Source organism: Dermacentor andersoni, chromosome 6 (genome assembly GCF_023375885.2).
Source record: "Dermacentor andersoni chromosome 6, qqDerAnde1_hic_scaffold, whole genome shotgun sequence".
In the NCBI taxonomy this organism is placed as follows: Eukaryota; Metazoa; Arthropoda; class Arachnida; order Ixodida; family Ixodidae; genus Dermacentor; species Dermacentor andersoni.
This window is the reverse complement of record NC_092819.1, coordinates 65,951,961-65,979,829: the sequence shown is the minus strand read 5'-3', so window position 1 is coordinate 65,979,829 and position 27,869 is coordinate 65,951,961. Positions and strand designations below refer to the sequence as shown.

General features: G+C 44.3%; 1 protein-coding gene across 11 annotated transcripts in view; it reads right to left on the bottom strand.

Moving 5' to 3' along the window:
- The window catches only part of hyd (E3 ubiquitin-protein ligase hyd), a 173,635-nt gene that overhangs the window by 54,337 nt on the left and 91,429 nt on the right, over positions 1 to 27,869 (bottom strand). For 8 of the 11 annotated variants that reach the window (XM_050171479.3, XM_050171482.3, XM_050171480.3 and 5 more), the window contains 6 exons: positions 16,223 to 16,378; positions 15,097 to 15,214; positions 14,918 to 15,025; positions 12,476 to 12,721; positions 6,405 to 6,709; positions 2,118 to 2,334 (listed from right to left, as the gene is read on the bottom strand). In XM_050171479.3, the coding sequence (XP_050027436.1) occupies positions 2,118 to 2,334; positions 6,405 to 6,709; positions 12,476 to 12,721; positions 14,918 to 15,025; positions 15,097 to 15,214; positions 16,223 to 16,378 (1,150 nt within the window). The remainder of the gene's footprint in view (positions 1 to 2,117; positions 2,335 to 6,404; positions 6,710 to 12,475; positions 12,722 to 14,917; positions 15,026 to 15,096; positions 15,215 to 16,222; positions 16,379 to 27,869) is intronic. The other 3 variants (XM_050171481.3, XM_050171488.3, XM_055066540.2) reach the window with 2 other exon arrangements.

Here is a 27,869-nt window from a genome sequence, read left to right as displayed (position 1 = left end):
TCGACCGTTTCCGGAAGAGGCACGGCATCGCGTATAAGACTGTATCCGGGGAAGCAGCAAGTGTAAACTTGGAAACAGTCGACGATTGGAAGGCCACACTATCTGCCATAATTAAGGGGTATGAGCCTCGTGACATATACAATGCCGACGAAACGGGTCTTTTCTTTCGGGTGCAGCCATCCAAGTCGTTAAGCCTGAAGGGCGAAGCATGCCACGGAGGCAAATGCAGCAAAGAAAGATTGACGGTGCTCCTTTGCTGCAACATGGATGGCTCGGACAAGCTGAAGCCATGGGTAATCGGAAAATACCGAAACCCACGGTGCTTAAAGAACATTCGCCTGCTGCCATGTCACTATAGAAGCAACAGTCGTGCATGGATGACGGGTTCTTTGTTCGAAGAATTTCTTCGTTACTTCGACAATAAGATGGGCTCCCAGTGCAGGAGTGTTGTCCTGTTTCTGGACAATTGTGCTGCCCACCCGAAAGACCCGCCGTTTCTTCGGAACGTTAAGCTTGTTTTTTTTCCTCCAAACACTACAAGCCACTTGCAGCCGTTGGATGCCGGCGTCATAAAGAACTTAAAGCACTCGTACAGGAAGTCCATCGTAAAGCGCTGTCTGGCGCGTATTGATCGCGGACAGCAGCCTACGATCATTTCAATACTGGACGCTATGCACTACGTCGCTTCAGCGTGGACTGCAGTGAGCGCGTCAACTGCACAGCACTGCTTCGCGCGGTGTGGCTTTCGCATGGATGGCGGAGAGGAAACTGCCACGGAAGCTGAAGAGACGGAAGCAGCCTCTCATGATCAAGAGCTGAGTGAAGCTTTGAATGCGCTGGGTGCCACGGGCGTCACGTATGACGACTACGTCGCCGTGGATGCTGCTGTCGTGACGTCCGAGTGTCGTAGTATCGCCGAGATCGTTGCAGACTCGGTCGCGAGTGAAGTCTCAGACTGTGGTGACGACGAGGAGCACGAGCCGCATGATTCCGGGGAGTTGGCGGACCCGAGCTTTGGAGAAGCCGTCGCGGCTCTGGACCTCCTTCGCAGGTACGTCGCACCTCAAAGCGACGCTGAGAGCAATGCGGCTTTCCAGGCCATCGAGAAACGCGTGGTGTTTTCCAGCGAGCGGAAAAAACGGCAATCGACCATTCTCGATTTTTTTTAAGACCTAAGCTCACTTGATGTCAAAATAAATTGTTTCAAGGCAAAGTTGCACTGTTTTCATTAATTTTCGGACCTTTCCTCACTGTTGCGTTTTCCCGGCTGTTACGTTTTTTTTTCGCGGTCCGGTGAAAAACGTATGAACGGGGTTCCACTGTAATCCTTGATGTCTGCGACGTCCACGCGAGGCAGTAGTCCGACATCGCGCCGAAGCTGATGATCTTTGAGTTAGAGCTGGTCGACACAGTCGCACGAGCGCACTACGTTTTCATAACGCGATTTTTCTGGTTCACTCAACCCACGCACGTACATGCTTTGGCCCATCGTTGACCTAAGACGTACTACTCTATAGCCAAGTCAGAAAGGCACATTGAAAAGGTCGTTTGACGGTTCCTGCGTATCGGTGGGCCACTTTGCGACGCAGGCCTGCTCGCATAGGCAGCGCGAACTTGCGACCGCAGTTATGGCAGCCTCCGCGGATGCCGCTAGCGCTCTTAGCGGATGACGTCATGTGCATACCTCCTATACCAGTATTACTCTATGACAGCCTTCGAAGCTGCACTTCACATTGACTACTTTCTAGAATATCTTTACTTCGGCATGGCATTACACCTAGCATGATGAATCACTCGAGAAGCTACGAGAATCCTATTTGCTGCATTTGCAAACTATTAGAAAACAATGCTAATGGAAGGCGTGCAAATCTGTTTTCAACAACAATTCCACTGTCTCATTCAATCAATGTAATCAATGCAAGTATGCAATGCAAGTATCATGTAAGCGAAGATTTAGAATATTGCTCGCTGTTTGATTCACCCTTCTACCTTATAACTTGCCAAATGGCTGGCTGTGTGGTTTCATTTTGGCTTCTTGGACCGAAAAGCTGCCAATCCCTGGTGCCAACACTTAGTTAAGCGTCTTTAACATCTCTTCAACATTATCAAATGCTTACCATAGGTTGTAAGGCGGTTCCTCCGGCGGCCGTCCAGGCTCCCAGCAGCGACTAGGCGATCCTCAAAGAGCCCCCTCCGGGTCCGTGGAGTGGCCAGTGTGCTGCTTGGGTCTGAGTGGTTGCTCAGGGCACAGCCAAAGCGAAGCTGGGCTTCTGTGGAGTCCATGACGGCCACAAGCCAGTCCCAAGTGGGCTTCAGGTGATAGTCCAGATAGGCCTGTGGCAGTGGAGTCAGTGTTTGCCACTCTCATGCACAACTTCCACGCAGCAGTGAAACTTGGCTTGGTTACATTTTGACTAGTGTTGTGTGAATATTCGGATCTTTGAGCAGTAGTTTCGAATATTACGCTATTCGATATTCGCTTCGAGAGCAGCTGTAATATTCATGTTTTATAAGTGTTGGCAAACTCAGGATCACAAGTTAGTTTACTGTTTAATACAGTCAACGACCCATTTTCCGGTCGCCCGATTTTTCGAACATGCCTGATAATACAGACGCCTTCGCGGCACCCCCATGGTACCCCATAAATTCAACGTATAAGAATGTCTGAAATTTCGGAGGGAAAAGCCCGTCACGGTCTTATTTTCCTGACTTTTTTGCCATGAACACAAGTCCTAAACGGCACTGACCAAAGCCACCACCACCGCCATTTTGATTATCTCGCTGCCTCGAACAGGCGCTCTCGTACGCTGATCTGTTGGCAGTAGTAACCACCACCGCGGCAACGCTAGGCCTAACTACTTACGTTCGCTACCAAGCTACTTGCTATTCTGTGCTAGGTTTTTCATTAAAACAATTCGCCACTGTTAGCAACGGCGCCGAATCCGACTTTATAGTCCTCACCAAAGGCTTCAAAGCCCGGGAAAGCACGACATGTTGCATAATGCCAGTTCCCGAATGTCAGCTTCGCCTCAGTACAGCGGCGGTGAAGCACACGCGTAGTACTGAGGTGAAGCATACCAAGAGTGGGAAGAGGCAGTTGTCACGGGACACAGTATGTATTCCTCAATTATACATGCGTGTACCCACGGTCGCCTGTCACAGTAATGGCTCCGCTATGACTAATAAGTGTACTGGCAGGCCTTCAGAGCTTTTTCGGAAGTGCCTGTGGCGATTTGAGCCCTTGGGGGCAGTAAAAGCATTCATTCGTTGGCACGTTAGTTCTTTCAAACTATCCGATTTTTCAGACATTTCTGCGGCCCCTAGGGAGTCCGAAAAATCGAATGTTGACTGTAACCAGTAAGATACAATTTTTAAAATAAAAATTTACTCACACCTTCGACAAAACTGTATAAATATTATGGTGGGAGCTTGCAAATATATTAATTGTAGCCATTTCATCAACTTTGTTAAACAAAGGGCGAAATAAACCGAGCAACGAGCTCTTGATACGCCGGTATATGCCGGCACAATCTTTGCTAATCTTGGCACCCTGGTTGCCCACAGTCTTTTCGCACCACCGCCACGTCCTGACATTATATTAGAAAAGCAAGTTAGGGAAAAAAATAAATACCTTTGAAAATTTCTCACAACCTTGATCATTTCTTAGAAACCTTATATGTGAGAAAACTCATAAACACCATTTCAATACCCACCCCCCCCCCATTCAAACCATAACATTCCTGAAGAAAGCGATAAGATTAGTGAATGACATCACCCCTATCAAGATAGTTGAAGCCCAGTTAGTCAGCAAGAACTCAAATGACAGCATGAAAAATCCAGCTTTGACGTATTTTTCAAACTGCCCTCAAAATATGAAGCCCAGTGTTTCAATATGTAAGCCATACTTGAATTAATTGTGGTTTCATTCTTACAAATTGGACCACTCAACCCCACAAAGCTCGAACACCATTCCATGTTAAAGAAAATTAAAACAACTTGCTTACACATATTTTGGTCACGGAGAGTATATTGGTATGAAGAAAACAGCAATATTATAACTGAGTAAAAATTAATTAATATGACAATTACTTAATTAGTAATTCATTTGCTGAACTATTCATAACTGAACACTCCCTCCAGAATATCAAAAAGGCTTGTATGGGCTGTACACTGGGTTTACAGCCCTAAGTAATATTTTTCAGGCATCAAATTCAGCCTATCAAAAATCATATGTTGGGTTTTGAGGGGTTAATAATTGCATGTGTGCAATAACTATCTTGCATGTCACTTTGCGGCCAAGATTTTTGAATGGCAGTTATTGAATTCGTAGATATTCGGCAAAAATCATTACTATTCGCTTCGAACTCAACATCCACTATTCACAAAACCCTAATTTTGACATATGTGGTGCCCTCAGGCCACTTATTACACAAACCGCTTTCCCATATGCTGTACACTGTAGTCTGCATTTCAGTTCTCCCATCGCACACTCAATTTTAGTTGAGCCAAAAGGGAAGAAGGTAAATGAAGACTGATGAAGCATCCCAAAAGAAAGAGCCCTTCCATTTTACCAAGGGCTCCAGCCATTCAAATACAGAAATGCTTTCATATGGCACAAGTGCTGATCTAATATGAATGAGAATTCTAGAGCTTCAACGAAAGTCAAATTCTGGAGGCCTCTGGGAGCACATTTTCATTCAGGCTCTCAAATTCCTTCCATAGAAAACTGACAAAATATAAAGTTCAGAAAGATAAAAATCAAAGTGTTATAAGCTTACTGTAATCAGAGAACAGGCAATTGCAGTTGTGCAACCTGAACCTGGTCACACTTTCAAGTGAAAAACACTGTCACATCATCTTGCAGTAAATAAAGCCTCATTACTATGAAAAAAAAAAAAATTGGTCATTCAAACTTGCTCTCTAGTCCTGGCAAGCATATGCATTATATAATGGCATTAAACTCTTCTTAACTCAAATGTATATCACCACGTGTCATTTAGTTCAAACGACTCTAGGAAGTTGCTGAATGTGGAGTGCTGCAAATATGCGGCACAGGAACAGTGTTGTTGTCTAATGGAAACTAATCAGTGAGGTACATCGTCGCTGTCATCAGCAGAGATCATACAGGAACGACAGGAAGGGTGCAATTTTTCGCACTTTTATCTTCCTGTGAAGAGTTTACCGTGGTGTATGACCCACGTTGGCTACGTGCCTTTAGAACCGTATGGCTGCCATTCACGTATGCGTCAACAGCGATTATGAAATCATCTGCAGCAGCTATGCTTAGCAGTAATTTTGTTTTAACTCAATGCAAGGCACACGGAATGTCAAACGCGATGGAAGCCATTGAGCATGAAGCACAATTTTCCCGTGGCCCACTTGCTGGCATCAAACCCATTGGCTAGTTGCAATGTCCGGACAATCTGTTACAGAAAAATAATTGGGATCCGTGTTGGTTAGTCAAAAGCATGCCTACTCACATAGAGAGACAGATCTCCCTTCCTCCGCGGCTGCACCGCGGAGGAAGCCACGAGGCCCTCATCACTAAGTGCTAATCAGTCATGAGATCAGCATCACAGCTCCTGCAGTGATTTTGTGCTAAATAGAAGCGGGGTGTTGCAGATTTGTTCAGTAAATAATGGTAGGCTGACGTAAGAATTACTCCATTGTTTTCTAGATACATTCAATAATTCTACATTCAGTTAATCCAGACATTTCTTTCAGTATCACAAAATCTGAATTGCCGAAGCTTTACTGCATACAAGACACTTCTACTACAGTTGCAGGAATTCTACAGATGTCTTATTAGTACCAACAAACAAGTGTAACCATCTAAATGTTACATATGTTATACCATTTATGCCATATTGCAGCATCGTTATGATTTCAATGTGCACAGTGTAGCTGGCAAAGCCTACAGGCTTCAGCTACCATTGCCAAATGCACCAAAAACATAATAGCATAAGAAGTTTTCCTTCATTAACAGCTTGGAGCCAGCACTGCTTTTGCTTCTGCAACTTGTTCGGAAAAGGCCTTGCCATGCATAGTGCGAAGTTAAAGCAACCCAGAATCCAGCACCAAACCAGGAAATAAAGAAAATTACTGCATTCTAAGATTTTATGTGCCAAAACCACGATCTGATTGTGAAGTACGTCAGACTGAGAGATTCTGGATTAATTTTGACCGCTTGGGATTCTATAACATGCACCGATATTTAAGTTTACATGAGAGTTCTTGCAGTTCGCCCCACCGCTATGTGGCTGCCACAGCCGAGATCAAACCCATGACCTCCTCCTCAACAATGCAATGCCTTAGCAAATGCACAACTACGGTGGGTAACCAGGAACAACCCACTACACAACTATGCTCAAACTAAAGCCTAGCGAACCACGAGGTTTACTCACTTGCATGTTGAGTGTGTCTTGGTACGACACCTCCAGCATCTTGGGAAGCCCAAGGCCAGCCTGGTTCTGGTTGTCCTGCAGTGAGCCAAGCAGGTCGGCGATCTGCCGCAGCACTGCACCAAAAGCTCGTGCCAGCCCCACAGCAGTTGTGCCGGGACTCAGCTCAGGAGCCAGAGCAGCAGCAGCAGCAACAGACGAGCCCGAACTAGCACCGCTAGCCGCTGCTGCAGCTACGGCAGCTGATCGGCGCAGTGAGCCTGGGTCGATGTACACCAGGCCGCCCGTCCCTGCCAAGGAAACCGACCCTTCCCAGAACGAGGCACACCCCACTGTCAAGCTATGCAAACTGCTAATATTGCCTCAAAAACTACTGCACACCTTTATCGGTTTGCAATACGGTTTCGGCAGTGTGTTGGGAACATATTGTAATCCTGAGCTGGCAAAAGCGAAACCTCACATATTAATGTATTTACTTGTGTAATGCTTGCACCACCCCCCCTCACCCACCCACACGCAGAGTGGCCATCAAATTTTTTTTTTTTCTCGAGTAAACACCACATTTTTAAAAAATTGGTGCAATGTCCATCATCTGCTCGTTGCAATGTCAGTGTTGATGCCGGCTCGAAATAGGTTGGGCCCAACACCAGGTCTAGTGTCTCCAAATAAAGAGCCTTTGCAGTTCCTGCTTGTGCAGAATCTGCACTCTTACTACAGATGTAAATGTTTGGAAGTAATATTTTGTTTGAGTTTACACTTACTGGCATGAGAACACCAATTAACAGCTACAATATTTTTCATTTTTCTATTTAGCATCGAGAACGTTCTACCAAAAATTTTAACGGCGTAATTATCATATCCCCGAACTACTCATCCATATTACAGTAAAAAAGTGTGAGAATTGTGCGGTAGGTGGGTACGGACCAGAGCAAAAGTCTTTACCGCTACAGTGGCAATCTAACTGCATTCTCACATGGTGCAACACCTACAGTAAGCATTCCCTGTTGGTAGAGGAGCCCTTTCATGCTGAGCATTGCTACAAGCAAAAAACAAACATCAAACATAGGCGGCGTCCTACAAGAGCACAGTGATGCTGTTTGGGCACCCCCGTAATGGTATCCAGACATTTACTTCTGACACTAAATCCTCTGCCAAGCTTATGAATGCCATAAAAGGAGTCAGAAAGAATGAGTGCTCGCTTAGACAACACAGTTCACAATGGATGACTTAAAAACACTGGCACAGAAGACTAACACATTAATAATACAAAGGACAAAATGCAAGCAGGCTTTGCGACTACTAATTTTGTACAAATGCAACATGCTTCAATTTGCATCATGCTGCTTTCAAATTTGAATGGAATAACATGCACAATCAAAATTACGCAGTGACATGAATCAGCTGCCAATCAGTCGAAATGTCATCAAGATGACACGACAAGGCTGACAAAACGAAGTCCTTGTCTGAGCCCTGCTCTAGTGTAGCTACTTAAAGGCCAACTACAACGAAAGTTCACTTGTGCTAAATTGAGTATAAATGCCTGGTGTATACTCTCAAAGTAATCTTGGCAAAACTGCAGGGCTGGTAAGCGCCTAATTCTGTTATTAGCAGCAATTATATAGCGCCTATGCAGACGACGCATGCACCAGGCGGCAAAGAGGTAGCGATGTGGATATGGTGCATGTTGAAGAACCATACACGACCGTTGATCTCTCAGTTGCACCATGCTGCACAAATTTAGCCTGGCGCATTGCTCGCTCGTCATTTGCGAGTTGATGGGCGTCTCTCTCGGCATGCGTTTTTCCTGCTGCGCTTGTGATTTGAGCTTTTGCAAGAATGCTTGTGCATTATGTGGCCGTCGGGTGCTCGAATACGACTCGAGCACGAGCAATGGCTGTGCAGTACACTACGCTGAGTAGAGGAAGATCGAACACATTGTTCCTGTCCCAGCTTTCCGAGCCCAAGTGTGCACCGCGACATGGCAGGCAAGTGCGACACAGACCAGCCATAGCGCGCAAAGCATGCAAAATTCAGTTGATGAAACTGCACTTCAACTGCATAGTCTAATACCCATCAAGATCTGCTAGGTAAATGCTTTCTCAAGTACTATATGCCGCGATGGCGCATGAAGACCAAAGGTAACGTTCAAAGATAAGTTGTATTCAAGAGCGATATTCTCGAGTGATCAATTCCGGTAGTGCATCATTGTCAAAATGTTTCGCGCATCTCTACATCGGACGCGTCGAACTAGACGAACGAATCCTTTCTGACATAGCGCCAGAAACGAGCAGGAACCGCAGGCTGCATTTGTCACGAAGGAGAACGTGACGCGGTGGGAATGGTGTAGATGCGGCGCAGAGGTATGCAGGAATGGAATGCTGCCACAGTGAAATGGGCGAATAGTTATCATGGCTGCAGTCCTGTCTGGCTGCGAGTTTATGCACACTTAGAACCGAGCCCCTTTAGCCTGGCCGTGCCAAGCCTCAGCTAATTATCACCGTTCACTACAAATGGCAGTGGCTGTCTGGTCAGTCTCATCAGTCGACAAGTTCAGCACTTCCGGCGTGCCAGGCAGTGGCTCGTGAAGTTGGATACATCATGCCGGAGACGCCAATATAGCTAAAATTTTATCCTGCGCTTTAAGGGGCCCCTCACCAAGTCTGGCCATTTTGAGCTGGCAAGTGCAGAGCATACAATGCGCGCTAACGATCGTGTTTGCAAAGAATTACATCACTATGCACCGCGGAAAGGTCTGCAATTTTAATCCAAACGCCGTTTTTCCTTTCCCTCGCGGCGACCGCACTCCAAGCCAGATAGTGACTCGTGGTGACACGTGACTTCGAGAATTATTCAAGGCAACATCTGTTATTTGTGTGATCTCTTGCTTGAATTGACGAATTGAAGCTTAGTGGAATAATAAAACACACAAATGGAATGTCTGCATGTTTTTTGTTTTACTTTGCACCGAAGCAAGAGAGATGTACTTCCGCTTCGTCTACTCGTTCCCACAGTTGTGCAGTCACGTGCGTAGGTACCGAAACTATGCCAAGTTTCTACTGTGTTCCAGCATGTGATCATGCTCTGCGATCCACCTGTTCTACCTCAGTATTTGTGTAGCACTGAATTATACCACTAGTCATGTGTCCATGTGCACAGCGCACAAAATCGTCCACTGCGCAAAACCAGACAATCACAACGGCTTATGCGCAACGCCGTCAGCAAAAATGCACAGCGCCGCAAAAAAGAAAGAAAAAAAAAGCAAGGAGAAAAACCAATAAAGGTGGGGCCCGTGACATATGCAACACACGATAGTGGAGGTCCAGAATGGGAGAACGCAGGGAAAAAATTTCGCTTACATAGGCTAGACGGGGCAAGTGGAGAAAGTGCCTCGCTAAGCAGTTAAGCTCGCCTCCTGAAATCATGGGTTCGCGGCACTGAAATATTTCTATCTCTGCTATTAATTATTATTAATAAGCCGATCTGAAAAATGTTTGCGGCAGAATGCTCCCTAGAGGAGATGTAACAATTTTCAGCATTTTACGAAAATTTGCTATGGGGCATGGTGAGGGGCCCTTTAAACGTGACCCGCAGCAGCACAGCGATCAGTTGTTGCGGCAGCGCTAGCGAAAAATGCGCAGCGAGCGAGTACTTCTTTGTTTGTTGAAGGTGCAAACGCAACGTACTCGCTTCAGTGAACCCGAACAACATGCTGCTGGTCAGCCAAGCTAGCGCACGATGCCCCCCGTTTCAGTTGCTGCGGCGTGCGATAGGACATGCTCTATTCCTATACCAGTGCCACAAGACTGTAGAGCGTCCAATTTTTGCCGATTTAGCATAACTGCACCACGCGTAAATCGCGCCCACGTTAAGCCGGACTACACCGCACCTTTAGCTTGGCCACCACAATGCGCTCTTCTTCGAGAGGAGGCAGAACACATCAAGGCCCTGCTGTTGAACAAGGACAACCAGATAAAGAAAATCGGCTGGACTCGGAGAATACTTCGCATTAAAAGAACACCGCCTGTGCGCAACAGCGTTGTCACAGCGCACGAAGCAGCTGACAAAGTATACTAACTCTGCGACTAGCAGACGTGCAAGGCCTGTTCGCTGATAAAAACGTCTATTTTTGCAAGCTCTTTGTGACGAATTGAGCTGCATTTCAAGCGTAAGATTTTGCACACAGGCTACTGCATGTCTAAATTATCTGAAACTAAGCTTTTTACGCGGTCGAAAATTTCACTGCAGTTGGCCTTTAAAGAAGTATTTAAGACTTTAGAATATGTTAGTCATAGGGGGAGGGGGGGGGGAAGGCTGATTTCTTTGGAGCCTGCTATCATGATGTGCATGCATTCATCTTGAAGACAACTCCTATAAGCACAAGAAGTAGATAAAGGCCAGCTCTGTGAACAATGCTGTGGCAAGCAAGCAACTCGCTGAACAATAAGGTGCACAACATTTATGCTCAACATTGATTCTGGTATGCTTATGAACGAGCCCAACATGCTTCAACCTCTACAAGATTGTGTGACGGCGTACACTCGTCTCGGAACAATCTCCTGCTTACTTGTGGCCCACCTAACAACACATTCATTCAGGCGACATTCCTGGCTGTGAAGGGGCATTTGCATACGGGAGAGTTCCAACATATTGCTTTGCTATGTGCCGGAGAAAGATCTGAAATTTCAAACCGAACGCTGTTTGCCCTTCTCCTCGGGGCCACCGTGCTCCAAGACGGAGGATGATGTACACGTGTTTGTGCTGCGACGTCACTTGTAGTGACACGTGACTTCGAGAATTACTCAAGGTTACATCTGTTATTTGTGCAATCTGTTGGTTGCATGGATGAATTAAAGTTTAGAGAAATAATAAAACACATGAACCGAATGTCTGCGTGTTTTTGTTTTACTTCGCACCGCAGCAACAGAGATGTACTTCCGTTTAGTCTGCTTGTTCCCACGTCGTGCAGTCGTGCACAGACACCGAAACCATGTCATTTTCTAGTGTGTTCCAGCATGCGATCGAGCTCTATGACCCACTTGTGTCTTCACCAGTGTTCATATAGCACTGACTTATACCACTAGTCAGGTGTATTCATGCACAGAGCGCAAAATCGTGCACTCCGCGAAACGAGACATCACAACCGCTCCCACAGCGGAAGTGCGCCGCACCGCAAAAAAGTGAGGAGAAAAAAACAAATAATGAAGGCGGAACCAACAACGTGCGAGTCATGCGATGCTCGAGCTCCGGTATGGGAGAATGCAGGGAAGGAATTTCACGTGCGGAGGGTAGACGGGGCGAGTGGAGAGGGTCTCTTTTGGCAGTGGCGCTCGACCTCTGAAATGATGGGTTCGCGGCACTGAAATATTTCTATCTTAGCTATTAATGAACCGATCTGAAATTTTTTTATAGAAGAACACTCTCTAAAGAAAACGTAAGAACTTCCAGTGTATAAATGAAATTTCCTATGTGGCCTGGCGAGGGGCCCTTTAAGTTAGTTTGGGGCCGCCGTCGTTGCTGCTAGCCTGCTGGCACCAAACGATAATAAGAGACTTCTGACGCGCGAAGTGAATAAATACTGCCGGTTTTCAGCTCTTTCATTGCACTCTCTTGTAGTTCCCATCTCACGCTATTTCAATTAAGAAGTACTACCATTTAGTATGTACTTTTTTCGAGCTCGAGCCAACTAAGGTTTAACGAGGTTTCACTGTAATAGACATTGGAAGAGAAACCACAAGCGCTTGTGGTGTATATTTGCTTGTCTTTATTCCACTGTCCCACATTCCTGAAGCCACAGACACCAACTAGCCGAATGTCATGCACGGCTGGTTTCACCACGTAGCCTGCTTCTGAAAATTCTGTAGTTGGTGTAGAAGTGTTGAGCATTCACAGGTGGCCTTGCCACTTGAAGAAGGTAGAGAGGCGGCTAACCAGAAACAATGTCATCAATAATTTCATCCCAGAGCCACGTAAGTCCCTTGTGTGGACACCCCATAAAGAAATTCAGCTTTTCCCCATGGCCTGCACGTTGCGAGAACTGCGGGCAAGCCACACCCAAGAGGGAGACTGACACTCACCGGAAGAGGTCACATGCGAGCGGCCAGCGGGGTCCCTCTGTCGCAGGGCCCACTGCAGGTGCTGGGGGGCCAGGCTGCCTGGTCGAGAGCCACCGAGGCCCCCAGGCCCACCCCCACTGCTCGACGGTCCCCCTCGCCGTTCCAGTTGCTCGTCAAGCAGCGCTAGCTCCTCTGTGTCAGGCTCAGTGTCGCCAGCCTCACTCTCTTCCTCTTCCTCCATGTTGGATGATTCAGCAGACTCGTCCTCTGCAAGTATTATTGATTGTTGAGTGGGACACAAACACTTCAAACCTCAAACAGATTGTGGTTTCTATACATGTTACTCAACTTGCTGGAAGATTATCTTAGTAGTCCCAGGGATCCTTTCCAGGTCAAATACTACTATACTTCCCTGCATTCTCAATGTTTCAAACCAGCTCTCCTAGTCAATAGACATCTTTTCTTTTTCTTGACATGTCCATATATGAAACTGAAGCACAGTGATTGATCTCAAGTACTCTAACGTGCGATAAGCAGGTAAATTACGCTTTTCATCATAGCAAAATGTTTCCATGACTGTCTCACTTGCCTCGGACTCTGATAATAATGTGTATTCCACAATGTACAAACTCTTGCTTTGCTTTATCCCTTATCTTTATAGAAATTTACTTAGCTACTATTTTAGACCTCATAGTGCAGTCTCAAAAGTGCATTTACTATTTCTCTTCAGTAAGGTACTTTATTGCCACGGTTACAAGAAATTACATGTTTATTCACTTGCTTGCTGTCACATTATGAAGAGGCAGTAAAGCAGTAAATGTTGCTTCTGATCACATCCTTTATTATTTAAATAGAGCACTGTTCTAAAGAACTGCTAGCAGACTTCGATACCCTAGCGACAATTTTCGGATATAAAAAAATTAAATTATGGAGTTTTACGTGCCAGAAGCACAATCTGATTATGAGGCACGCCGTAGTGGGGGACTCTGGAAATCTGGACCACTTGGGGTTCTTTAACATGCACCTAAATCTAAGTACACAGGTGCTTTCACATTTCGCCCCATCGAAATGCTACCGCCGTGGCCAGAATTCGATCCTTCAACCTCGTGCTTAGGAGCCCAACACGGATAGCCACTAAGTGACTGCGGCGAGTTAGTTTTCAAATATCCAGTCAACATGTTTACACCAGGTAAAACAGGTTGTAAACATGCATAATACTTTGCACAAATGCCAGCACACAAATGGTCAGTCAGCAGGCCCTTGCAGCAAAGTTCAGTGTTTAACGCCATTACTGCCAATGGTTACAACAAATCCACATCAAAATCCATTTACTCAGGCACCATTACAGTAAAAGTAATTCTGTATGGCACTTGGCAGTAAGAAAACCAACAGTAGCAGGCTATCCGCTCATACTTTATAATGCTCGACATAAATCTGAGTTATTTTCTTTTTTTTTTTTCACATTTTGGCAGTTATAATTTGCGTCTCACGTTATATTTGCAAACCAAAATCTAAAGCAGTCAGAGTTTAGTGGCCATATTGTACATCCCTTGCTGTTAGTTTCGAAAGTGGCTTTCAACTTGAAGAACATCCAAGCACATTCCCACTGACGTGTAAGTGTGCGAGCTCAAAACAGTGATCGAAACAGAAGCCACATGATCTCAATCAAAGCAGTCAGGATCCAATATAATGAAAATGCTGATTCAGGAGAAAAAAAATATTTCCATAGATACTTTGAAATTAGCACAGCATACTCACAAACTTAAACAAAGCAAGATGAGTGCACTTAGGACATATGCCGGTCACTTTATCAAACTTTCAATGGATGTTAGTATGAGTCATGGACACAATGGTTATAGCTCAAGTGAGCCATTGTGTTCTTAATTAGGTTTTAAGAAAGTTGGCCAATTACCAAAATTGACTGGCTGAGAAAAATGGGCCCAGGGGCTCATAAAAGCATTCAACCGTCCAATGAGCGTCATTTATCTTGTGCATGCGCCTATTTCTGCAAATATTTTCCTGTTCGCTATGTCCCTCATGTGCTGCAATTAGTCTGTCACGCAAAGAGAACTAGACCAAATTTCCGTGCTAGCGAAGCCTATTTGTCATGTGTACAGCTTCACACTGGCAACATGCTGAGTCGTGAAGGAATCCACAAGATCCAATACCACATTATGTTCTCATAGTTGGTTTGTTGAGGAATGTGATAAAATTATGCTCGTGCTTTCCAAAAAGGGAGGCACCATACCACCTACTGCTGGCCATTTGTATTACTCTCCCTACACAAAAATACTGCCTTGCCTTGCACAGAAATGAAGTAAACGAGAGAAGTGGCACATGTTTTCTAGTTTGTTTGTTTTTTAACTCTTCTTGGCAAGTGCATCCATTTATTGTAAAATACAGCTTCCTTGCAAAGTCTAGAAGTTTCGGGCATTTTCGGAACATGCACAGTGACATGCATACCAGCATCAGACCCTGCCGTGGCACCAGTTGTGGCACTCCTCTGGGCGCTGGCATTGTCCTGGTTGCTCTGGTATGACGCACTGTCTGGGTCACTGTCACTGTCGCTCTCTGCACAGAAACTCTTTGTGAACCTCGGCCATCTTCTCTAGCAAAAAGCACACGTACACTACTCCACCTACCTTCATCATTGTGCTCATGGGCTGGCGTGCCATCATGCTCAGAGGCTTCCATCCGTTCGTCCCGTTCACTTTCCTCGTGATCTGGATCTTCCCCAACAGCACCGTCCACAACATCAACCTAACGAAACCAAAAGAGCAAACAAATGATTGTGTACCACAAGCAATAAAGTTAGTACACATAACCTGGCTTTACATGGACAAATCACTAAGCAAGGCAACAGTAGGACATAGCAGTAACGACTGTGGCATACAATACTTTTGACATAATAGTTCTGCGGAAACCCACAAGGTGGAGAGAAGGAATCAATAAAGGGAAAATCAGACATCCACCTGTTTGTAGCAATTGCTACAAAGGAAACCCATACAGGTTCCTTGAAAGAACAGCCTCACAGTCGAAGAAAAATTCGTCCTGGTCTGGGACTTGAACCCGGGACCACCGCCTTTCCGGGACAGCCGCTCTACCATTTGAGCTGACCAGGCGGCTAGCAGATGGCAGCGCGAAGTCGAATTTATCGACAACTCTATACTTTTTTATTGTCTTTTTCATCTACAGATAGCCTTTACTGTTGAGTATATTACACTCAAACCTGCAAGTTATGTGCCTCAAGTATTAAGGCATTATAATTTATTTAACGATCATGCAACTCAAGTTGTCTCATGCTGCGAAACTACTTTAGGGCTGCCTTACCTGGGAACATATCACCAAATATAAAACCCATTTCAGTTAACAAAGTGCCAGGTTTAACAATGCCAATGCTGAATGAATGGAATTCCCACAAAGGAGAAGCAAGAGATGTATGCACATATGAACCAGTGTATCATTATTGCTCCAAAATGGCAACAGAGAGATCTGTTTGTTTAGATAGGATCAGTGCTTGCATCCCTATAATTGTGGACAGGCTCATTTCGCTAAGCGATTATCGGTGACACTGAAGGACATCATTAGGCGCTATCAGCACAACTACCTTTACGGCCATATGAAAGTGACTTGCTCTACAAGGTCACCCTTCCAAAGCTATTCTTGCTGCACTGCCAAGTAGGAATCAAACAATCAAACACTACAGCTGGAACAGCATTCTTGAAACATGTGAACTCCTTTTACGCAAGCAAAGCCAACATCACATACGCTTGCCTCGTCGTCGTCTAATGCGTCCCTGAGCCCCAGTGGCTGCCTGGCGGACAGAGGATTCTGGCCCAAGGGTGGCTCAGCAGGTGACGCCACCATCTCAGGTTGACTGGCACGGGGCACAATTGGTTCTACAACAAACAGTTCCTCACTGCCCTGTAAGTGACAAAGACATATACACAATTTTTAAAGAGGCGAACGAGAATGACTAACCTATGACACAACTCCATGAAAAACCAAACACTAGGAGCTCTAATAAATACCTTGATCCAACTTCTTTGTTACCACACTACAAATGAAGGCCCATATTAAAATACTCCTCATATGCAACAGTGTTTCCTCACTGGCTGGCACTTTGGCAGTAGCCAGTCATGTGATTGATGAGATAATTAGAAAATTGCTATGATGATGGGCGATTGTGAATATAGGTCAAGACTCTTATATATAGGTCAGACTCTGTATAAGGCGTAATGTGTTCAGTAGAAAAAAAAATTAAATTCTGGGGTTTTACATGCCAAAACCTCATGATTATGAGGCACACTGTTGTGTGGAACTGCAAATTAATTTTGACCATCAGTGGTTCCTTAACGTGCACCCAATGTACAGTACAAGGGAAGTTTTGCATTTTGCCCCCATCGAAATTTGGCCGCAGCGGCCAGCATTCGATCCTGCGCCTTCGGGCTTTGCAGCTCAACACCACAGCCTCTACACTCTAAAAGCACTTGCACCCTTTGGGGTGTAGATTTGTCACACAACAATAATCGTCATCTGTCTTGCCCACATTTCCTTTATTTAACGCTGCGAGCCCAGTACTTCCAAGTCACAAACGGTATGCGCATTATCAGCATGACAGAGCTTTCTCGACAGTAAAATAATGAGAGCAGCATTTTCAAGAAATGAAACACGAGCAAGACAGATGACGATTATCTTTGTGTGACGAATACACACCCCAAAGGGTGCAACTGTTTTAAGAGTGTATGCCAACATGCTAAGTCAGTATAAAACCACATTCATAAAAACGTTCTGGCATTTTGGAAACGATAGTACACATTATCTTCAAAATACTACTTTACTCCACTAGGTTGCAAGGGCTATTCTAGCGAATACCGTCCCAAAGTACAGTCAACCCTTGTTAAAATGAAGCTGCATGCGAGATGACCATACCTTCATTAAGTCCAATATTCATTATAAGCATGCCTTTCTTACATGCTGGTATTGGCAAGAAACATTTTAGATTTACTTCATATATGTGATAATTCATCCTATTCAAGTTTGTTATATCAACGTTCAACTGATTAAGAACACCCGATTCAACATAGTTTTTGTTGGGCAAAGTTCATAACAGTGGCTGAAATCAAAACTAAATTCACTGTTGAGCCTGTTTATTAATTAATTTGGTGTACATACCGCATTTGCAAAATTGAAGACTGTTAGCGCATAAGCCCCATCTACTTACTATAGTGTCCTTAAGATGAGCACCAGTTTCGAGATGACACTTTCCAAACTTGCCATGAAACGCACAAACGTTTTTCCACATAGCTTCCCTTGGGCAATTGTGGGACGAAATGTAAACTTATTTTGTCACTGATATTCGCAGGTATCTAATAACTTCCAATAACACAGTAAAAACAACTATGATTCAAGCCCTGACCAGTTTCGATTTTGCAATTTCAATAAGTGATTTCAGCCACTAAATAAAAGTCAGCAAAATTACAATTAATTATCAAACCAGTGATGACCACATGATTTCTACCAGCTGCTGCTGCTGCTATATAAAATTGTCAGCTCTTCCTTTACCATGGAAAAAATTTCAATTTTTTTAAAGGTTTTAGTACAGAATTTTTTATTGAGTACACCAGGGTTACAAACCAAAGTTATATATCAACAGAATGCTCACAAAATGTACTTTCTAGAACTCTAAAAACACATGTTGGGGTTTGTGAAAAATGAAATTTACTAGGAAGTGCAGTAAATACTTACAATGTTGTGCTGATAACAAAAAGAACAAAATAAATATTCTGAAATATACAAATTCCTCACTTCGATTTTTTACAGCTTAGGAATGTTGCAATGATCAAGCTTACAAGTGACGTGTACTACAAAAAAATGTTTTTTCACCAGTGAAAGCTGCCTTTTCTCAATAAGTGGCACAAATAATGGATAAAACGACACATTATGCTAGAACATGAGCAGCAAATGTCTGCTATATGCCGTAGGGACACTGTAAACAATAAACATAACATTGCAAAGATCCGTAGAACATATCGATTGGTACAAGAAATAAGTCTGCTGTCAAAAAGACGAAAAACGGAACTAAATGCCGGAAAGCTGGCAACTGTCAAGGCTGGTGTAGCAGGTTTCCATCATTTATATTAAATTCCCATAATTTGGTATAATCTCCATACTCCATCTTACTAGTAGCATCCAAAGAATCATTTGAAGGCACAACAGAATCACGAGACCAATGTCAGTTACAAGACGGCCCGGCTACCGGAGCACCCACCGCCTTCACAATCGCAAGGTGCATGCCTCTGCATGCTCTTCAAAAATTGTTTTCACAGGCCAACAAAATGAATTATTCAAAAAATTAAAGTTTATTTCTTCTGACTACATTGTAGCCTTTTACATTGCACACTGTAGCACTGGGAGCAGTGAAATCAAGCGCAGTGCTCGCGAGTTTTCCATGACCCATGTTCATGGCCGGGGCAGAAGAGTTAAATGCAGATGCATTTTATGATCGCACATATCTGGCAAACCTTCCTGTCATAGTTTGTAATGGAACTTATGCCATAACTGGCACACACATGAAACACTGAGAAGCAGTTAACTCTTTTCATACCATGTTTAAAAGAACGGCCTTGTTTGAATGCACTATTATTTTTAGTGATTATATGGTGATGGTTATAACGCATGGCAAAAGAAAGCTAAAACACATGCTTCTCAAAGACATAAATTTGAAAGACATGTCAGGTTTTAATTTGTAATATAATTTCTGAACACAAACTTTACTGAGTTTGTATAAGAAATGCTTACGTTACACTGAAAAACATGGAGAGAAAAAGATATTCTGGAATACACAAAACGCTTACGCAACTTTAAACGTTCTAGATCATCATGAACATGGAACATGGAAGCTGCCTCTTCCTAGTAGGTGCCACAAATTTGAGCGGAACATCACACTGTTCTAGCTTCACGGTTGCATATCTCCTTTATATGCTGTAGGAGATAATGTAAGTAGGACCTACAATATTGCCAACATCTCTGTGGCATCTCAGTTGGCACAAAGAACGAGTGAGTCGTCAACAAACCGAAATTAAAGCTCGCCACCAAACAGCTGATGATTATAGTACTACAGATAATATGGATGACTATAGATAATTTGTAGCAATGAAATAATCATATGAGAAAACAGCAGCATGGTGAGACCCACGTCGTACTAACGAGGGCTCGCTCAGTATTCCCATACTAGAGTGCCTGCCATCTTTGCTTTTACCAGCTGCACCGCTCCACTATTGCTAAAAATCGCCTCTGCACGGCAACAAATTTACTGAGAATGCTAAAGCCTATTCCTTAGACCTCGTTGCAAACTGCGCAGCAGGCTCACACAGAAGCCGAAGGCCCTTCAAATCTAGCACGGCACTAATGGTTCACCTACAGTCGCAATAAAAAATACGTGGCCCACGGCTCAGGGCACAGGAGCAGCTGCGGGGCCACACCGTGCCGCTGCTATCTCCATCGGGCGCCAGCTTTGAGGGTGCTTGAGGGTGCACCCTCAAAGCAGGCGCACGAAGGGAATGGCAGTGCCGCGGTGTGGCCCCGCAACCGCTCCTGCGCCCGAAGCCGTGGGCCACGTAGTTTTTATTGCAATTCTGCCAACAAGTGAACTTTAAAATTCATAAAAATTCTGCAGAGATAAAAATTTATTTTCAGCAATTTATTAGCATTTAGCAATTATTATATTTAGCAATTTATTAACGATCATTTACCTTTAAGTGAAGCAGACATTAAGCAGCAACCTTGAAACACCAGAGATTGATAAGCAACACATAGTTTCTAGATCAAAATGACTTCTTTAGTGAATTTTCTGATAACAACTTGGCCTGCTTCGGAACTGGTCTGAATAAGCTTGTTTGAAGCAGGTACACCCGCACCCCTCTGGCATGTAGTCTCTTGTGCTGCGACAAGGGGGCAGCACAAGTACCATCAATTCCTGTTGAAGCATTTTTCTTGCAATCTTATGCTGGAACTACAGTCTTTCAAAAGCTGCAAGGTATTCAAGTGAACAGAACTTATTTTTTTATAAAACTGAAGAACCCTGAATTCATAAACCTTAAGAAAAATTTGGGAGAGTTGGCTGTTATGCATCTGTGGCCTACATTCAATGGACATGGTAAGAAGTTTCCTTGATTGTACGCATCCAGCCAAGCTTCCAGTCATAATTTGCAATCGAGCTTGCACACAAACAGTTGACACAAATGTACTCTTAGCACATTTAAAAGAACAGCACTTATTTTAATCAAAGGCATTATTATTATTATAGAACATATGATGATGGTTGTAGTAACATGCCATACCTGAAAAAAAAAATCTAAAAAGATGTTCTTTCCAATCATATAACGTTGAGCATGTCAGGGCATGTTATATAATTTGTGAAATACAACATTTACATAGATTAAACAGGAAATGCTTACATTGCACTGAAAAAAAAAATAGAAAAGAAAAATATTCAAAATTATACCAAGTTTTTGCCCTTGATTGCCTGCCTACAGCCCAAAAGAAACCACACTTTCAGTCTTGTTATAGCAGGAGGAAACCCATTAACCCTTTGAGGGTCAATGACGTAAATATACGGCGCCACGAATAAGTCCAAAAATGGTTGACGCCGTATATTTACGGTGCAGTCTGTACATTTAAAAAGCGTGACAATTTCCTAACTTTTTCTTTTCTGTCATGTGCTGCCACTATGTGGGAATACAGGGAATATTTTTTGCGTGCCTCCCTCGCTTTGTTTTAGACACGCAGGAGCGCTAGTTCGCTCCCACGCGTCTATATGCTAACGCTCGCACATTGGCACGCAGGCGGGCAGCGGTTTGGGTTTTGTTCTGCAGGCGGTTTCGGCTTCTTGCGCTTGCAAAACTGATGACTATCTCGTTATAATCGCTCAAAGGGCGACTGCTTGTTTCTCACTCGTTTGGTGCTCACAGGGGTGCGCATAGGAGGCATGGCGCCGTGCATGTTTCCAGTGCTTTTTTTTTTTTTTTGACACTCGTGAAAACTAAACGCTTCTGGTGGTTGGCAATAAGATGAAGATTAGCGGAAGTTTGTCAAACATTTTGCTTTTTTGACGGGCACACAACCACACAGTTTTCTTGAGTGCGCGCACCTACACAGTTCTATTACGCTATGGATCATTTGAGTCTTGCAGCAGGAACATTTGAGTCTTGCAAAATATTTTCATGTGCACATTTTCAAAGCCTTGAGCTATGCGTATAACAATGCATCATTTTTGTTTATTTTTATAAGTTTATTTTCTTTTTTATTGTTGCTAGTCATGAAAGAAGAGTACATATATACCAACGCAAAAATGTTTTTTTTTTTACTTTATGGTCACCCTAGAAAAATTACGATAAATTTTTTCGAAATAAGTCCCTAAGAAGAATTGAAATCTGCAATAAAAAAAATCGACCCTGGGGGGTCGCATATGGCGAAAAAAAATTGATCCTCAAAGGGTTAATTAAAACATGAACAACCACATCTTAAATTTACTTTCTTTGTATCAAATAATTATAACAGTCTTCCTTATATAGAGATTCCACTGTATGCGTTGAAGGTTATAACATGCCACATGCAATGGTGGAACAGCCACTCGACCTTTTGCCACAGCTCTTGGCACAGGCAAAATTCTGATTTGGTGCAGTGACATGCAGTTTCGGCACAGTGTTCAACACACATCTGCTATATATGCCAGATATGGTCTCAACAGGGTCCCGAACAACATTTTATTGATGAGAAGAAATGCATCTGAAGTGAAAATAGGCCATTTCAGAAATACTTGGCTGGATAAAGTACTTCAATGAGTTTATTGGCAATCAAACAGCCTCAACTGTGCTCCCCTTCCTTATTCAATACCCTGCACTGCAAGGGCTACGGCACAGTGAGGCGTGCCCACGACGCTCTGCCTTCTAAATATCACCGTGGCACGCAGTTAGAATTTCATTTGGATGTTAATGTAGGCGCCATTACCAATTTTGGTGCCTACGACACACTAAACGTAAGCCAAACGCAGTTGTCCTCGACGAGCTGCAGTGTGCTTAGCCAGTGGACTCGTCAGCACGCCCACAGCGGCCGCGGTATCTATGCTACGTAGATGACCGCAGCTAGCAATAGCAGTCACATATGGGAAAATGCTTTATTACAAAACAAAGCGTAAGACTGTCTCTTTAAGACTGTAGGGAAGCAGGCATCTGTTTAAAAGAACGTTTTACAGGAAGGCGACTTTGCTATCTGCTTGCGGGCCCCACGAACCATGTACGACAGCAAAATTTGGCTGAGATATTCACAGCAGCGCATGTGACCAATGGACTACCTGTTATTTCACCAAACCTGAGGGGTGGTTCAGGAGCCCTTTAACTTATACAGTCAACATCTGTATACCGGAGTTGGCTTTGTGCGCGTGAATAAGGCATATGGACCTGAAAGTTATCGAACTATTTTTGTCATTTTTATTAGAACAGCTTTTCATACGCATATACAGTCAACACCATTACTATGGATCTGCACACAACACACTTTAGCATATAACAGACTAGCGTTCTCAATTTGTTCTGCACATATTATCAATGCAACCAATCTTGCTTTTAATGGACCCAGCTATAATAGACTGTAATGGACCACAGCAGACAAGCTTATGGGCAAATTTTATTTATGTAGTAATATGCAAGTGTGTGTGTGTGTGTGTGTGTGTGTGTGTGTGTGTGTGTGTGTGCGTGCGTGCGTGCGTGCGTGCGTGTGCGCGCGCGCGCGCGTGCAACACATGCAACAAGTGCAATCAACGCAATCGAGCCTCTAATATGCTATACCAAAACGCCCCGTCATCAACCTTGGCAAGTACATGCTGTGTGGCGATTTTTTCCAGTGTTTAAAGAAAGCCCACGAAATATGAAACAAAACCATGTGATCGCGCTCACGTGCTGTCGTATTGCAGCGTGCTCAACAGTGCGTTGAGCCTATCGCGAATCAGGGACAACGGCGCTTCCTTTCCATGTGCTACCGTCAAAGATGCCGACGCACTGTGAAGCACATTCCTAGAGCCCCGGCCACTCACTTCGCCACAGTCCATGCACATGGTTCTTTCACACTAAGCACGGTTGAGAGCGCTGCAATAGGGCAGCACATAAGCACAGTCACGTGGTTTTATTTCATATTTCCCGGGCATTCTTTATTTAAATGCTGCAAAAAATCGCCACGCAGCATGTATGTTGCCACAAAAAATTGTATCATTCATTTTCGAATGCCCTCTACAACGAAATTCACTAGGCCCGAAAGTGAATATTAAAAAAATTGTATAATCGATCTTAGTTAATAAATTAAGCGCAATATAAATGAAACCACATGTTGTTGGTTTCATTCAGTTGCAGTTAACCACATTTTTAAAATCCTTGGCTCACGTTACGAGAAACACCCTGTATACAGCGAAACCCCATTGACAGTTCTTCACAGTTGCGTTTTCCTAGCTGCTAAGCCGCATTTTCACAGTCCTGACCTAAATCCCATTTACGCCCATATATTATGTTCCCCTTTGATACGCTGCTATTCTGTAATGTTCCTGCATCTTGCGTTGAGTTTGAATGCGGTGGTCACGTAAATTTAACCATACCGAGGAAAATTTGCTTTCGCACGTTGCCATGGACACAATAAATGTATACAGTGACCAAAGGTTGCAATTAGCAACCGAGGTTGCACAAGCACACTGGGAGAAAACATGCACAGAGCAGTTGGTGAAGCACCTGAAGTAGTGTGCATCAGTCGAAACCAACCGGGAACCATGCACAGGGCTACATTTATTCTGGAGCCAGCAAGAGCGCGTAATCACCAGTTCTCTCAAGTCAGTTTCACCGCAATAGAGCCAGTGAAGCATGCGCAAAATATTGTGGTGAAGCATACCAAGAGCCATTATCTCGGAACAATGTACATGTCCATTAATTATTACATGTGCACACATGCCGTCCCTAGCCACAGTGTGAGCATCAAGAAGTCTATGTACTGGCAGCAATTCAGAGCCGTTTCTGATGCTACTGTGGCGATTTGCGGCCTCCCTCACTGTTTCGTTTTCCCAGCAGCAACCTTTTTCTTTTTTTTCGTGGTCAGTTGAAAAACATATGAATGAATTTCCAGTGTATAGCAGTGCCGTGAAACATGTGAAAGCTAATAAATTAATATCATGCAGGGTTGCAAAGATAGTCCCAACTCGTAAGCAATTTAGCAGGTGAGAACAAGAATTACGAAATATTTTTAAAGCAGCACCGGCAACAACTATGCTAAACAATGTACAACCAGGCATTATTCGAGGCTTCATTTTCAACCTACATACTCCTTGAGCCATCTCCGTGCTATGCTGAAACAAGGTATACCGCTGTACAGTACAAACAACAACAACAACGACAATAAAGAGTGCGCAGCAGCAGTACACTGGAACATCTGCCAGAGAGAAATGCAACAATAGTGCTAAAACAGCAAATGGAGAGCCGACAGCCTTCAATATATCGGGGGCTATGGCTGCTCCGTTGACTATTGATGACGATGATGATGACAATGATGATGGCCGATGACAACATGCTTTACGATTTGGTTTTAATTTTACTATTACGGCAGCATCAAGGGAAGGAGGCTGCTGTTTTTAAGGTTCATTTGGCGCAGGCATGGCAAAATTTTCTGTGAAAACACCGTGTCGAAGCAGGATGGCACAAAGGGCCACTCTTGGCACAGCTGTTCCACCACTGTATATTTCAAGAGGCCTGAAAAACGTGCTTTACTAGGAATGTCTAAATTTGACCATGTCAAGGCGTAATGTGTAATATAATTTGCGAGATAAAAAGTTGACTAAAATTGTACACGAAATGCTTACGTTACACTGAAAAAGACAAAGAATTATATACTGAAATATACAAACTGTTCGAATCTCAACTGCCACATACGAATGTTTCAATGTTTGAACTCATCAGAAATACGAGCTGCAATAATGATGTTTTCTGCCCATGGAAACTGCCTCTTTTTAATAAGTTCTACAAATTTAAACAGAACATTACTTCATGTAGCTCACAGTTGCAAATATCTGCTATATGCTGTAGGAGACAAAGTAAATCTCTAAATAGGACCTATGATATTAGTGAGTTGAGGAATTACTGTGTCACACAAGGGACTAGGGAGTTCTCAACAGCAGGGTGTCAGACCGAACCGGAACTGAAAATAAAACAAGAGTTTAAGAGCTATCTTGAACTGAATTAGAACCGATATTTTTTCTAACATCTTGAAACTGAGCTCAAGGCATTTTCTTTCTGGAATCTATCCCAACTGGTTCAACCACAGGTTCAGACCAAGGTCATCATTGCCGACGCTTGTAGCATCAATTCTGCACGTGCGAGGAGTGATGGTTCTCAATGGTTCCCTCAACTCTACGCATGGTCGGCTCAACTAGTGGTACACTGGCCTGCATGGTTGGCATGTACTTTCAAGATGAAGTGTCGCCAGCACTGCGTCATCAAGGAGGACACTGCTTGTGGTGAAGGCATCTACTGTATTCAGGCACAGTAGCACAGTATAGTCGTGCTGTCTTATACGCATGTTGCAGTTTGTACTGACTGCTGTTGCTTCTGCAGTGCAAATGGAGTTTCCTGGAAATTCTCCATGGCAAAGTGCAGACAGTGACAGCTCAATAAAGAGAGAGAGTGAACTTCGTTTCGTGGTGCATGGTTATTAATAAGCGACACAGCAAATTTATGTAATTATATTCTTTTATAGCACTTCCCTGACATTCCCCTTTGTTTGAAAGGCAATTCGCTTGAACACGTCGCGAGAAGCCGGAATGGAAGACACAGTTAAACCTTAATATACCGAAGTCTGTTAAATCGGCAATTCGCTTCGTCATATCAAAATTCCACTATAATTACATCTGATTTTTATGCAAATAGTACAGTTCATAGAATTTCCTTAATGAAAGAAGCCACAAAATTTTCGCTAGTTATCGGAAATCGGAAAAAGCAAACTGAATGAGAAAATTTTTTTTTTTTTTAATTTGAGACTCGGGGACAAAAGACACGGTTTCATGCCATGTTGACGATATCTTCACATAGGCGGCATGAAGCGAAGCCAGCCATGCTTTGTGGGGATGCGCGACTCTCGCGCGTCCTCTGATGTTTTTTCCGCATAGCGCATCCCCTGATATGCTGTTTTCCCGCACGACTCGCGTGGCCTGGCGCCCGCGGCGGTCGGGTGGTACAGGCGCGGTGCTAGAGATGGCGCGACTGTCGCGGCGGGGTTACTCGGGCGCCGAAAGGGAAGGCGCTTGGTCTCTTTGGGTTCGGGAAGCGAGCAGGACGGACGAACCGCCCGCGCGTGCGCCGACCATGCTTCTGCGAGACCGTCTCGCGTGGCCGCCTTGGACACCGTTGGCGTGACTGTACACGCGAACGACCAGGCGTTGGGATCCAGCATGGGGCGAACATATTCGCTCGCTCGCGGTGAGTCGGACTTCTAGATTTGTCGCGCGCCCATCGGCATGTTTTGTGGATATGAACTCGGCTAGCAGGCATGGATCTATGAAAGGTGCAATAAATGCCCTTGTGATTGTTTGCACTACTGTGTTGTCGTTCCTTTGTCCCAAGAGTACGGAGGAGAGAAACCCGTATCTCCCACAGCTTTTGCGTATGCTCCGTCCCCGTGGCTGATAGTTTCGCCTGCAGCAGAACGACGCAGGAGTGACTGCTTTGTCTGCCTCTCGCTTTACTGCATCTCCAAAACTCGAGAATACACAACCTCCAGCACTAAACATTAAGGAAGACGACGCATGTTGCGACGCCATCTCAGGTCGCCGAGTCTTGGCACATGCAGCAGATTACCTCTAGAACGCCCTGGGCAGCGTAGGTAAATCTCAAGTCGCCGAGTCTTTGCACATGCGGCAGATTACCTCTAGAACGCCCTGGGCAGCGTAGGTAAATCTCAGGTCGCCGAGTCTTTGCACATGCAGCAGATTACCTCTAGAATGTCCTGGGCAGCGTAGGTAAATCTCAGGTCGCCGAGTCTTTGCACATGCAGCAGATTACCTCTAGAATGCCCTGGGCAGCGTAGCTAAATCTCAGGTCACCGAGTCTTTACACATGCAGCAGATTACCTCTGCAACAGGGCACAAGGGCAGCATAGGTGCTCAGCCTGGTTGATATCCATGCACAGCCACACTAAAAAAGGGGATGCCAACTTGACCCCAACTCTCCTCGCGCCCACTCGATCACGTTACTGTGACCTTGCTCTCTCCGTTTTCCCCATACTCATGCGGGAAGACTGCACACCCATCTACCCACCACACTTCTCACAAAAATATTTTTTTATTCTTTGCATTACTGCCAAGGCTATGCACCTTACAATGCATATTGGT